The sequence below is a fragment of the Tachysurus vachellii genome, chromosome 2 (genome assembly GCF_030014155.1).
Source record: "Tachysurus vachellii isolate PV-2020 chromosome 2, HZAU_Pvac_v1, whole genome shotgun sequence".
Lineage (NCBI taxonomy): Eukaryota > Metazoa > Chordata > Actinopteri > Siluriformes > Bagridae > Tachysurus > Tachysurus vachellii.
In genome coordinates this window covers 31,244,079-31,256,048 of record NC_083461.1, presented here as the reverse complement: position 1 = coordinate 31,256,048, position 11,970 = coordinate 31,244,079, and the positions used below count along the sequence as shown (strand labels likewise).

The window sequence follows — 11,970 nt, the reverse complement described above, 5'->3', positions numbered from 1 at the left end:
ATTGGTTTGTGAACAAACTTCACTGCATCATCAGCCCAGGTGTTGATTAGAAGATTATCAGCCTTACATCAGGTTGTACTTGGGATCATAAAGCTCGTGCTGTAGTGTGAAGTAAACGTGTCGTCTTATCTAGAGAAACCCCGTCCTGGATTCATTCATGGAGTATCCTTTCATGACGTCATCTGAAATCGAAGAGCCATTTTCTCCTGAGGAGAAGGGAACATCTGTAAGGCTTGAACCAGGGACAGTAAGAGTTGGCTTCACCCACTCAAGTCTGATTATGGAACATGATTTGAAGAGAATGGACTCCATGGACCCAACGCTGTCAAAAGCTGGGATTTGTAGAGCACACCCTGCTTTCACTTGTAAAGAAGATGAGCTTACACTGCCATTATATCGAGAAACAGGACTGATCATGCCAGAGATCCAAGGGCATGTGCATGAAGTTGGTTATGTTGTTGCTTCTCAGGAGGAGGTAAAGAGTTCTGCATTTCATATTTCCAACTATCAGTCAACGTTTGTTGTTTTAAGGAGAGAGGAGAGAAATTATTACCACAAATTGGCCCAAAGCACAGATAAAACAGTTCTGCTCTCTATAACCATACTTTCCTTTTTCCTTCCCTGTCCATCCCGTTAGAAACTATATTTACTTTAGAACCTTCCAGGTAGTTTTCACCTCTCTCCGGACCACATGACCTTGCCTTGAGCAGTAATTTTTGTGTTTCTCCTGGTGTGATTTTTGTGTTTCTGTGCAAAACCTTTAGGAAGATGATTTCCCAATGGATAAAACTCAAGAGGAAGAAACCGATCAACAAGAAATGACCCCAGGGAGCAATTTTGAGAGGACCATCACTGTTGTCAAGGGCAACTCAAGTTTAGGTTTGTTATTTATTAAGCTCAGATAACCATAAATATCCTTTTTTTTTAAAGTTAGACGTATTAGATTTGTCTTAATAATTCTCAAATATATTCACATATATAATTTTGATATAAATTCCATATATTTATTTGCTCTGCTATGAAGTGAAGCAGCAAGACTCATGTTTTGTACCAGCAGCACAGGTGACGCATGTCAAATGACTTCTGTTCCAGGAATGACAGTGAGCACAGTGAAGGACGGTGTGGGTATGCTGATCCGCAGTGTCATCCATGGTGGGGCCATAAGCAGAGATGGACGCTTAAGAGTTGGAGATCTCATTCTCGCCATCAACGGCGAAGCAACCGGGAACCTGACCAATGCACAGGCACGGGCCATGCTGCGCAGACACTCACTCATCGGATCTGACATGGGGTGAGGAAGTCATGCATATATTCCCAAAGCTTTACCAATGACCGTGTGGCCATTTAAAACACAACACGTAAAAAGTCTGCATTTCTAAAAGTGTACACATGAAATATGTCTCCAAAATATTTTTGCTCTATTATAAATCACAGACAATCCAACACATATTGTTATTAGTGCTTATTTTTGTATATGTATTAGCATTTAGTACTGCAATTTATCCGTTATACCAGTCTATTTAAAACAAAGCTCATTTCTATCAGGATCCAATTTAAACACTTTAAGCTTGCAGAAACTTTTATACTTTCATGGTTTCTGTGACTTTGCAAGAGGATTGGTTGAATTATGAAACACACTTTAGTTGCACAAGTGCTGCTGACTTAAACTCCTGTATCAGCAGCAGCACTTAAACACATTTCACCATTTCTAGATCTTCAGTTGCTCCGGATGAGGAGCTCTGCCCCTTTTATATGTGAGTATGTCTAACTCCTATCGAGTGCACACTCGTGATTTGGGTGTGTCTGTATCACTGCATGTCTAACTCATTCTTTTTGTGTGCTCAAGATTATCCATATTATTAGAGCAAATATATTCTCATTATATACCCCAAATTGCCAATACAGTAACTTTAATTCCATCATAAATGGAACCTTATACAGAGCCACATACCTGCATGGTAGGACGTTTTGTCTTATGAAGCTTAATAGCTGTACTTTGCAGATAAATCTAATTAGTCCTAGTGATTAGATTCAGATTCTGATTCGATGACTCTGTTGCACATATCTGGATAATCACATTGCCAAAATGTAACTACTTACAATCTATCCATAACTCAACAAACACCTAGCATGCAGTTGTGTGTCTGATGGCATCCTTTTAACTACTATCACTGTGCTCTCTTTCTTAATATACTCACCAACTCATATAAGCCTGAGGGATTGAGAAACCACATGGTGTTTGATAGACTTTTTTTTAATCAACTGTGATTCACTTAACTTGAATTCGTTTCACTTTTCTTAACCCCAGTGTATCCCTCTTTTCTCAACTCTCATTTACGTCACTCTTTCCTTTCACTTTAGTAAACTGATTCATTTCACTTTTCTTAACCCTGAATCATTTGACTTCTTTTAGCTCTGATTCATTTCACTTTTCTTAACCCTGAATCATTTGACTTCTTTTAGCTCTGATTCATTTCACTTTTCTTAACCCTGAATCATTTGACTTCTTTTAGCTCCGATTCGTTTCACTTTTCTTAACCCTGAATCATTTGACTTCTTTTAGCTCTGATTCATTTCACTTTTCTTAACCCTGAATCATTTGACTTCTTTTAGCTCTGATTCCTTTCACTTTTCTTAACCCTGAATCATTTGACTTGTTTTTAGCTCTGATTTATTTCACTTTTCTTAACCCTGAATCATTTGACTTCTATTAGTGCCAATTCATTTCACTTGTTTTAACTTTTATTCATCTCACTTTTCTTATCTCAGGTTCATTTAATTTGTATTAACTTTGTCGTGTCATTTGTCATGTGCTCGCATGCTGTACTTTACCACTAAAATGGGATTTGAATCACTTCTGTTAGATCTGTCATCTTTCTGTTCAATTTAAAAGCCTTCCAAAGCAGTCGATTGTTGATTTTATTTCTGAACCAAGTCCTCTTACCAAAGTGGCTCTTTAATTAGTTTAGGAATTTTGAAACGCATGTGTATTTGACATGTCAACAAAATCTTCTTCTACCTAAGGTTTTGTTGCACAGGAACATGGCATGGCTAGTTTTTCAAGACATTAGCAATCACACTTTGGGCTGTGATGTGCAGAAAACTAATTAAATCCAGACCATGCTTGTTCAAAGACAAGCATGCCACTGAATACTAATTAATTTACAAGGTTATAATTTAATATCCAACACAAGATCACCTCACAACTTAAAGAATTATTATAATAAGGTGTTCACTTTGTCTTTGGGGTATTTTTAATACTATGATGATGATGACATTTCTAATAGCTTAAGGATACTAGAGAGATAGTGTGTGTGTGTCTGTGTGTGTGCATCTGTGTGTCTGTAGTGTTTCCATACATGTGATAAGGTTGATTTGAATCCATGCCATTGTCCATGTTTTACAGCATTACCTATGTCCCAGGGGAATATTTAGAGGAATACAAGGCTCTTAAGCAGGCCAAGGATGATGCCCTTACCATGGATGCATTAAAGACACCAAGGTAATAACACCTGTATTAATGCATAAAAAATTTGCTTTAGCAAAATGAGCTTCAGTTAATAGTTCATATATATTCAGGTCTGTAGCAGAGCTTCCTGAGAGAGAGGATGGAGAAGGGGAGGAGAGTGAACTACAGACAGCAAACTTCAGCAACTGGAACCAACCAAGGAAGTGAGTACACACACACACACACACACACGCACACACACACACACACACACACACACACAGCTACATGAGACACAATTAAACACACATAGAAGTATATCCAGAGCTAAGCAAATTGGGATACAGCACATTTTGTGAAGGTAATATTAAAAATATTTGTGTGTGTGTGTGTGTGTGTGTGTGTGTGTGTGTGTGTGTGTGTGTAAAGGGTGGAGCTCTACAGGGAGGCTGGAAAATCTCTGGGTATCAGCATTGTTGGTGGGCGGGGCATGGGTAGTCGCCTAAACAATGGAGAAGTGATGAGGGGGATCTTCATCAAGCACATCCTTGAAGACAGCCCCGCAGGACACAACGGAACTCTGAAAACAGGAGACAGAATTGTACAGGTAACACAAACACACACATACACACATCTGCTATAAGCTTTTGATCGTACATTATTGCAGTAAGAACAATTGCAGGTATGACTTTACACATTACACAGGAACAGGAAGTAAACTATCACAGCAGCTAGTACCAGCACTCCTTCCTTGAAATTTTATGACACAAGGATACAGAAGTGTTGATCAAATTTAAAGATGTTTTCAAAGAAATACACAATTGTAACGTGTTCTACATTTTTATATTTATATTTCTGTGTGGGTTTCAGGTGGATGGTGTAGATCTGCGAGACGCCAGTCATGAGCAAGCTGTAGATGCCATTCGTAAAGCTGGCAACCCTGTTGTGTTCCTGGTACAGAGCATTATCAACCGGCCCAGGGTCAGTGATTACACTTAGGCGAACACACACACACGCACAAACACATTCATCAGTTGTTTCTGCTACACAAACACTCCAGCTCTTCGTGATGTCCTCATTTCCGCTAAGGTTTCACCAGCTATCCTCTCACAAAGCAATACAGTGGCATCAGCCATTATGAGGCTCACAATTGTGTGAATGTGCTCACCATTTCAAACACTACTGTTATCTAAGGTACACAATTACATCTGTTATTCCTAATGAACCGACAGCTTAATGAGAAGCCAAAGCTTTTTATTTAAAGGGTATGCCATGACCCCTTTAATTCATTTATCGTACTAATGGAGAAAATTTGGGGGTCTTCCAGGTTTGGAGTGCTCTGATGGCAGATGAACTGGAATGAAAGGGACTATTAAAGTATATTAGACAGGAAATGTCCACCTCAGCCTTTCTAGCAAGCTTAAAACAAGCTTTGAACTCATAAACCCGATCTTTAAAATGGTTAATTCCTCTCGAACGTCCAAATCTGATTATTCAGTTTGATGTGTAGCACATTTACCTTGTCTCTCCCTTACTCACATCCTGCCCCAAATCTCGCCAACCCAACTCTGTAACGTCTTCATCTTTATCTGTAGAAAAAGCTTCCATCCATTAGCACGGCGGTTAATTTGCGTTACACGTTTTCTACCTTGGTTTTCTATCCTCATCTTCTGTTCATCTCTGTTCTGGTAAATTGCATGACAAATTAGCCAACAATTAAATTTTGAGTGTTCTAGCAGGAAGGGAGGTCAAATCTGCAGGTTTAAGAAGAGTGACCCTTTGTTGTCTCTCACGTACAATTTTTAAAAGTGCATTTGTTTTTTTTTTTTATCCTCACAGCAGTAATAAGTACTCTGAGACTCAGTTTAAATAACTATCATGTTTTACTTGATAACGCAGTCCAGATGTTTCCCACTCCCGTCCTGTGGAGCAGTCATTGTGTAATTTGTTGGCCCTGCACTCTGTAGTTTTGGATTTAGTAGTGCCTTAACGTAATGTCTTGTGCTTGTAGAAGCCACCTGTTCCCTTTCTGCAGCTAAACAGCACCTCTAATGCGCCAGGCTGCTTTAAAAACACCCTACCGCAGGTTAGAGCAACACTATGTGTGTCATTTTTTGAATGTGTGTGAATATGTCTTTGGTTGTCCCAGTTCACATGTGTATAAAAGCAATACACTGAGATACCCTGTAAGTAGTTCTGGCTGCAAGGTTTAATTTAAATAAGCACATTTCAGTATATAACCGTTACAATTTTCATAGGAATTTGTAGAAAAACCCATCAACATTAAAGGTGGGTTATCTGTTGTTTGAAAGCCACTGTTGACATTTGAAATCACCAAAACAAACACGCCCCTAACCCAAATGGGTCCCACCCCTGTTTTGATAGCTCCGCCCCACACATACACCAGACAAGTATAACCCAAGTATAACCCAGACAAGTATTATGGGGGAACCTGTTGGGGCAGCTGACCGAGGGGATATTTTTATCAATAAATGAACTCAATGAGTAATATTATGGTAATACAAATGTGTTTTTGTAGTACTGTGTGTTGTACCGTAAAAGGTTTATCTCCGCTTCACGCGGAAGACGTTCAGTTCTCTCCAGCGCTGGAAAGCTGATCCTATATTAACACGGGTCCTACTTCTTGCTTTATCATAAGCCTTTCTTCGCTTTCTTTCTTTGTTTTTATCCATCATGTCAATGTTAAAACTGCTTTTTGCTAATGTCACACATGCGCACTGAACACTCTCTCCGCCCATATTGAAAAGACACACCCCTTTCTGCTCATTGGCTACACGTTAGTTTTGTTTGGCGGCCCAACGCAGTTTTCTGAAGCATTTCTCAAACAACAGAGACCCCACCTTTAACAGAAGAAAACTGACTCATGTATAACAGTGAGAGTTTTCCAACATGGGAAAGTACGTCTTCAGGATTCTTGGTCACGGGATAAGTTTCTTTTTCTGTATTCTTAAGTTCAGGACAGAGGAAGAAAGAGGGTAGTCAGTGAACATATAGCAGCTGCTATAAAGAAATGATAAGGTGTGACATTAAAAGTACGAACAGGTCAAATGTATGGCACATCATTCTTGAAATAAACCATAAATCAATATTTTTGGCAAATTGCTTTGGTATACAAAGAATAAAGCGCTTTTTTTGCTGTGCTGTTTTTGGAAAGTAATCAACTCCATTATCAGCAACTGCTCCGTCATGTTTTACTTCTAGTCAAAGGGACCATGAAGTAAAACAACTTAGTCCCAGATGTTGGCTATGGAATATTCTGGACAGGAACTATCATAAATTACACCGAATAGGAAAAAATCGTTTCTCAACTTTTCCAGCGTTTCTAAATAGCACATAATGGTTTTTGGCAATATGAGTTCAGTCTATCTCAGATTCTATTTATTTTGCCAGTGAAGTAACTTGATGCTCAATGTAAGGTTTGTAAAATCCCAAGCCAGATGTGGAGTCAGTAAGTCTCTCTATATCACGCCACTGCAGCTGCCTCTGTGCAGATGGCCACTAAAACTCTTCATTATTTGAAAGTCTCTAAACAAGAAGGATAAACCACTAGAGCCACTCCTTGCCAGCAGTCTGCCATTAAAGAACGCTTTAATTATGCTGGATGGCCTTGTTTGGAGAGTTACATACTGCTAGAGAGGCGCATTGACAGTGTTATTGCAGCTGTTATAAATGAAGAATCTCTTTCCGCTCCAGACTTGTTTAAAGTGCTTTCCCATCTTTTATTTAATCACTGTACTTGTATAACAGACATCGGCAGCAGACTCCGTCGAGGGCAAAACAGCGCGAGTCACAAACCCCAACAACAAGGTCAGTATTTTGAATTGTCAAGAAATATGTTGATATAGTTAGATTGAATTACCTTCAGAAAGTTCATGCAGGGGGAGGTGCTTCATATTTTTTGGGTTAACCTTAAATCGAAAAAATTAAATTAAACAGAATACAGGATAGCAATGTACTGTATATATCAGTGTATCCTTTGTCTGTAGTCTTTGTGTTTCGTTCTCTCTCTCTCTCTCTCTTTCTCTCTCTGTTCTGTATCTTCTCTGTCTCCCTCACGGGTGCTGCTTGCTCTTTTTCTTTTCTTTGTAGGATGTTGAGAGTCACAGTAGGCTTTTCCTCCGTCTCTCCCCAACTAACCCTTTCACCCCTACTCCATTTAAGGTTTGTGCCTCAGTGTGTGGCTGTGTGTGTGTGTTTGTGTGTGTGTGCGTGTGTGTTCTTGCTCCATTTAACATGTATGGTGTGTGAGGAAATTTATCATTTATGTCTTTTACATTGGCTACACTTGCATGTGGCCTTTACAACCTTCCTGTTTCTGCGTGTCATTTTGATACTCATTGTAAGGTGATAACTGAGAATGGGCTGCCAGATAACAGGGCAATTTCCAGTTACCCATGTTTAAAAAATGAAACATAATTATAGCCGTCGTGTATTTCTTTTATTTCTTTTAGTTGGATATTGAATGCGTGGATATTAGATGATTCTTTGCTTGAGAGGATTCATACACAGTGGCTTGTTAATGGTTAACAAAATATAAGCATCTGAAACAAGAGCATGGGGTAATTCAGAAAATATACGGATAAGGGAAACGGTTCACAGGCAAATAAACCGAGTACACACTAATTGCTAGAGACCACAGCTTGGACCTGCAACAGTAAAACATGCCATGGTTCTCGGAGTGGGCTTAACAAGCTGTATGTGCATCTAATCAGTAATCATAATAAACATCCGGAGTGATATCTAGTGATTCTTCTAGCAGGTTGAAGCTCCGGTGTGTTTGCTACGGATGCCTGGAAACCTAACTGACTAGACTACCCTTGACTAGTGGTAGCTAATGTAACCATATAATATATGGAAAGATATTTATCTGGTTAGGTACATTAATGCAGACAAAGGTAAATGATCAAGTAGCACATGTGTTTTATGCTCCTTGAAGGAGGGATGAACTGCTTTAGATCACCACTGCTTTAGATCACCACACTCTTGTACTGCCCTGTGACACAGCATGAGCAGCAGCTAGAATCAGATTGGCTTCATGTGTCTCAGAGGAAATATATGATAGGGTTCGCCTAGCCCAGTTGCTAGCTGTTGAGGTTACATGAAATTTACTTTATATAACTGTGGAATTGCCCCTAAATAATCTGGCTTTTGCATCATTATATGTGTATTCATTTTGTCTGCTTGATCTGTGTTTTTTTTTAATTGTAGCAAATGTCAGTGGTAAGTTCAGGCTTACTTCACTGGCATTGGTGAACAATGTGGAGGTAAAATGTTGTTTTGTTCGGAAAATGATGATGATGATGGTGAGGATGATCTGCTTGCATTAAAATCTTTTTCAGAGATCATTGGAAAAAAGTGTCAGTATATAAACAGATTCCAGATTCTGGCTTTCAGATGATATTTCTATCATCTGCAATTTCCATTTAGTTGAATTTAAATGGTAATGTATCTGTATGTATTAATAGTATACATTAATTGATCTTTTCTCTTGTTGCTATGGCAGCTGAATCGAGAACCAGGGAAAATTTCTCCAACGATGCCGTTTCTCTCGGTGCCACGCATAGGCGAGACAGACACAGACTCACTGACTGAGATTCCAGGTCAGCTTTCTCGTGACACGATGGAGGAAGAGGAAGATGAGTTTGGATACACTTGGAGTAAGTTGTGTTTCAGTAGTTCTGCACTGACACGCAGATCACCACCAGATGGCAGTGTGGTCATACTAGAATCACACAAGGACCATAGCGGGATATTAAGCCACAAAGTGAATGAAGTGATTTTTAACGTATTAAACCTGCTCTGATTATTGACATACTCCACAAAGAAAAGTTTAGAAGGTGCTAAAGACAATGTTGAATCAACAAAAATAAAGCCCTGGGGTTGTTCTGCTGTATATAACCTATAAAACCCACTTTAAACATAAATCATATGTGAATACTTTGTGTGCAAGCAGATAAGGTGGTCGAGCGTTATGGGAGTCTGCCCGGTGTGTTGCATATGATCGAGCTGGAGAAGGGCAGAAGGGGTTTAGGTCTGAGTCTGGCGGGTAACAAGGATCGCTCAAGAATGAGTGTGTTTGTAGTAGGCATTGATCATAATGGAGCAGCTGGGAGAGATGGACGCATCATTGTAGGTGATGAACTACTGGAGGTACGGCCTGGCGCTCAGACACATATGTCACATGCTGATTTAAACGCAATTTAAACCGCATCATCTCTCTCTGAATGTGTCTCCTATAAACTATCCACTAGAGCGCAGCTTATTCATTTCCTCATTTAACTCACAATCTTTGCAGATCAACGGTCAGATTTTGTATGGTCGCTCCCATCAGAACGCCTCATCTATCATCAAGAGCGCCCCATCCAAAGTAAAAATCATCTTTATTAGGTGAGTAAAAACAGCATATTTTAAATGAAAACTGTTATATGTCTAAATATCTAAATGAAATGATATTGTTTAAGGGAAGCAGGGCTTAGATGAACAGATTATACCAAATCATTTTATGCTGCCACAAAAAAATTACCACACATTTTTTTTCTTGGCCGATCTAACACATTTGGGGTAAATTAAACATTAATTAATTAATTAAGCTGTTCATTAAAAAAAAGGTCGAAACCTGGAAGTATGGGTAAAATAGTCTGTTTCAGACGGCACCAAAATGAGCCTTTTGTTGCAGAGCCACATAAAATAAGCCTCAGTGCTCTGAAATACTGCATATATTCATCAGTGTGTTACATTGTTTGACTGTGTATGTATGTATGTATGTGTCAGAAACACAGATTCACTCGCACAGATGGCTGTCATTCCAATGAAGGAATTCGAAGACGTTCTGGACACACAGCCAGAGGTAATCACGTATGCTGTAATACATTTAAGGAATCAAACACTTAGCGGTGTACTGTTACGGGAATATAATCAACGACTGGTTACTGTTACTACCCAGAAGATGATCGACATGTCCCAAAAGTAACTTATTTCTTCCATTTGACAATTCAACAACGATGTGAGCATATGTCTGGTTATAAAACAATTCTTTATAAAACCACAATTTATCTCACAGTCCCAACCATGTTCTTCTCTCATCTCCTCACTGACTGATGTGGATGTGTTTAAATGTGTCCAGAGCATTTTCTTACCAGTGGTAAGTCTCTCTCTCTCTCTCTCTCTCTCTCTCTCTCTCTCTCTCTCTTCTCTCTCTCTCTCTCTCTCTCTCTCTCTCTCACACACACACACTCAATCCTTCAGGCACATATTTCACCCACATTCCCTCAATTTACAGTTGCTACAAATTACAGTTCAATAACAAAATTATTATAAACCACTTTTTTTACTTTGTCCCAGCAAACCATCTAGCGCAGACACCAAGTATGTAGTGATACAAGTTCAAACCGATCTCACGTAATTTTTGCTCATCCACAAACTATGCGAATGCATCTCTTCTCCATATCTGAATATATAATTCCATTCTGTAAATGCAAAACAGGAAGAGGAAGGACTGGCGTTTAGCGAGGAGGACGAGAACGGCACGATCCTTAGAGACAACGGAGCAGCCGTGAAAGTACAGGCAAGTCGAGACCTATTCGATGTAATATAGCATACAGTTTGTTAATAAACGTGTATCTTAACGTACATGCGGTCTGACTTGTTTTCTGCCGGTGTGAATTGCCTTTGAGCAGAGTGTGATCAATGTAGCGTTTTTTACATACTTCAACCAGAATGTTAACATGATGGCTTTTAAAATGTGAACAATTTCCTGCTTGAAATTCAGCCAAACTTATTTTTTGCTGTGATGAGTGATGTGGGTGTCATGCAGCATATCGTCGCTGTCGGGCGGAAACCTCGTATGTCCAAATTTGGTCAATTTCATATTTTTTCACATATCGATGCTATTGGTCAGTCCCCACGTGGGTCTGTTATTTTTACAAGTTATTAACCAATCTAAAGTCTTGAAAATAGCTTGAGCGCAAATCTCATAACTCCATTGGAGACTTCAACTGTCCACCTCTTCCTCACTCCGTGGGAGAGCTTCGCGGCATATTTCTCCTTAAGAGTCGCAACGAATCAACACGCCTTCTGAGGTAAATGTCTTCAAAACACTGGGCTCAAAGAAAAAGAAAATCTTGACCACCGCTAGTTCTGGTGCTCGTCTGAGGACAGGAATTTAGCGCAAGAAAATCCACTGCAACGCAGACTAAACCCTGTGCACTGCAGATAAGGTACGGCGTTTTTTTTAATTTCCTGAAAAATAACGGTTTTGGAGATACGAGGATTCCGCCTGACAGCGACGATATGCTTTGTTATCTACTATTTAAAACTGTACTCTATTGGTATGGTGAGATTTGACCTGGTTTCTGTAAAGAATAAAGCGCTCTGTTTAGGGTAAGATATTTTATACATAAAGTATTTACTCCGTAAATGCGGTCTTCTAAATATCGCCGAACAACAAGAAACAATGCGATATTTGATATTTCAAGTTAAACGTGTATCAATGAATATTAAAT

The 11,970-nt window shown here is 39.3% G+C and overlaps 1 protein-coding gene across 9 annotated transcripts in view; it reads left to right on the top strand.

Moving 5' to 3' along the window:
• The window catches only part of LOC132841761 (multiple PDZ domain protein), a 36,175-nt gene that overhangs the window by 18,828 nt on the left and 5,377 nt on the right, over positions 1-11,970 (top strand). For 4 of the 9 annotated variants that reach the window (XM_060864263.1, XM_060864269.1, XM_060864264.1 and 1 more), the window contains 16 exons: positions 134-475; positions 765-879; positions 1,093-1,291; positions 1,713-1,754; positions 3,407-3,502; positions 3,580-3,672; positions 3,878-4,055; positions 4,319-4,429; positions 7,217-7,276; positions 7,559-7,630; positions 8,973-9,126; positions 9,423-9,619; positions 9,765-9,856; positions 10,241-10,316; positions 10,530-10,610; positions 10,953-11,033. In XM_060864263.1, coding sequence (XP_060720246.1) covers positions 134-475; positions 765-879; positions 1,093-1,291; positions 1,713-1,754; positions 3,407-3,502; positions 3,580-3,672; positions 3,878-4,055; positions 4,319-4,429; positions 7,217-7,276; positions 7,559-7,630; positions 8,973-9,126; positions 9,423-9,619; positions 9,765-9,856; positions 10,241-10,316; positions 10,530-10,610; positions 10,953-11,033 — 1,989 coding nt within the window. The remainder of the gene's footprint in view (positions 1-133; positions 476-764; positions 880-1,092; positions 1,292-1,712; positions 1,755-3,406; positions 3,503-3,579; positions 3,673-3,877; positions 4,056-4,318; positions 4,430-7,216; positions 7,277-7,558; positions 7,631-8,972; positions 9,127-9,422; positions 9,620-9,764; positions 9,857-10,240; positions 10,317-10,529; positions 10,611-10,952; positions 11,034-11,970) is intronic. The other 5 variants (XM_060864271.1, XM_060864270.1, XM_060864266.1 and 2 more) reach the window with 4 other exon arrangements.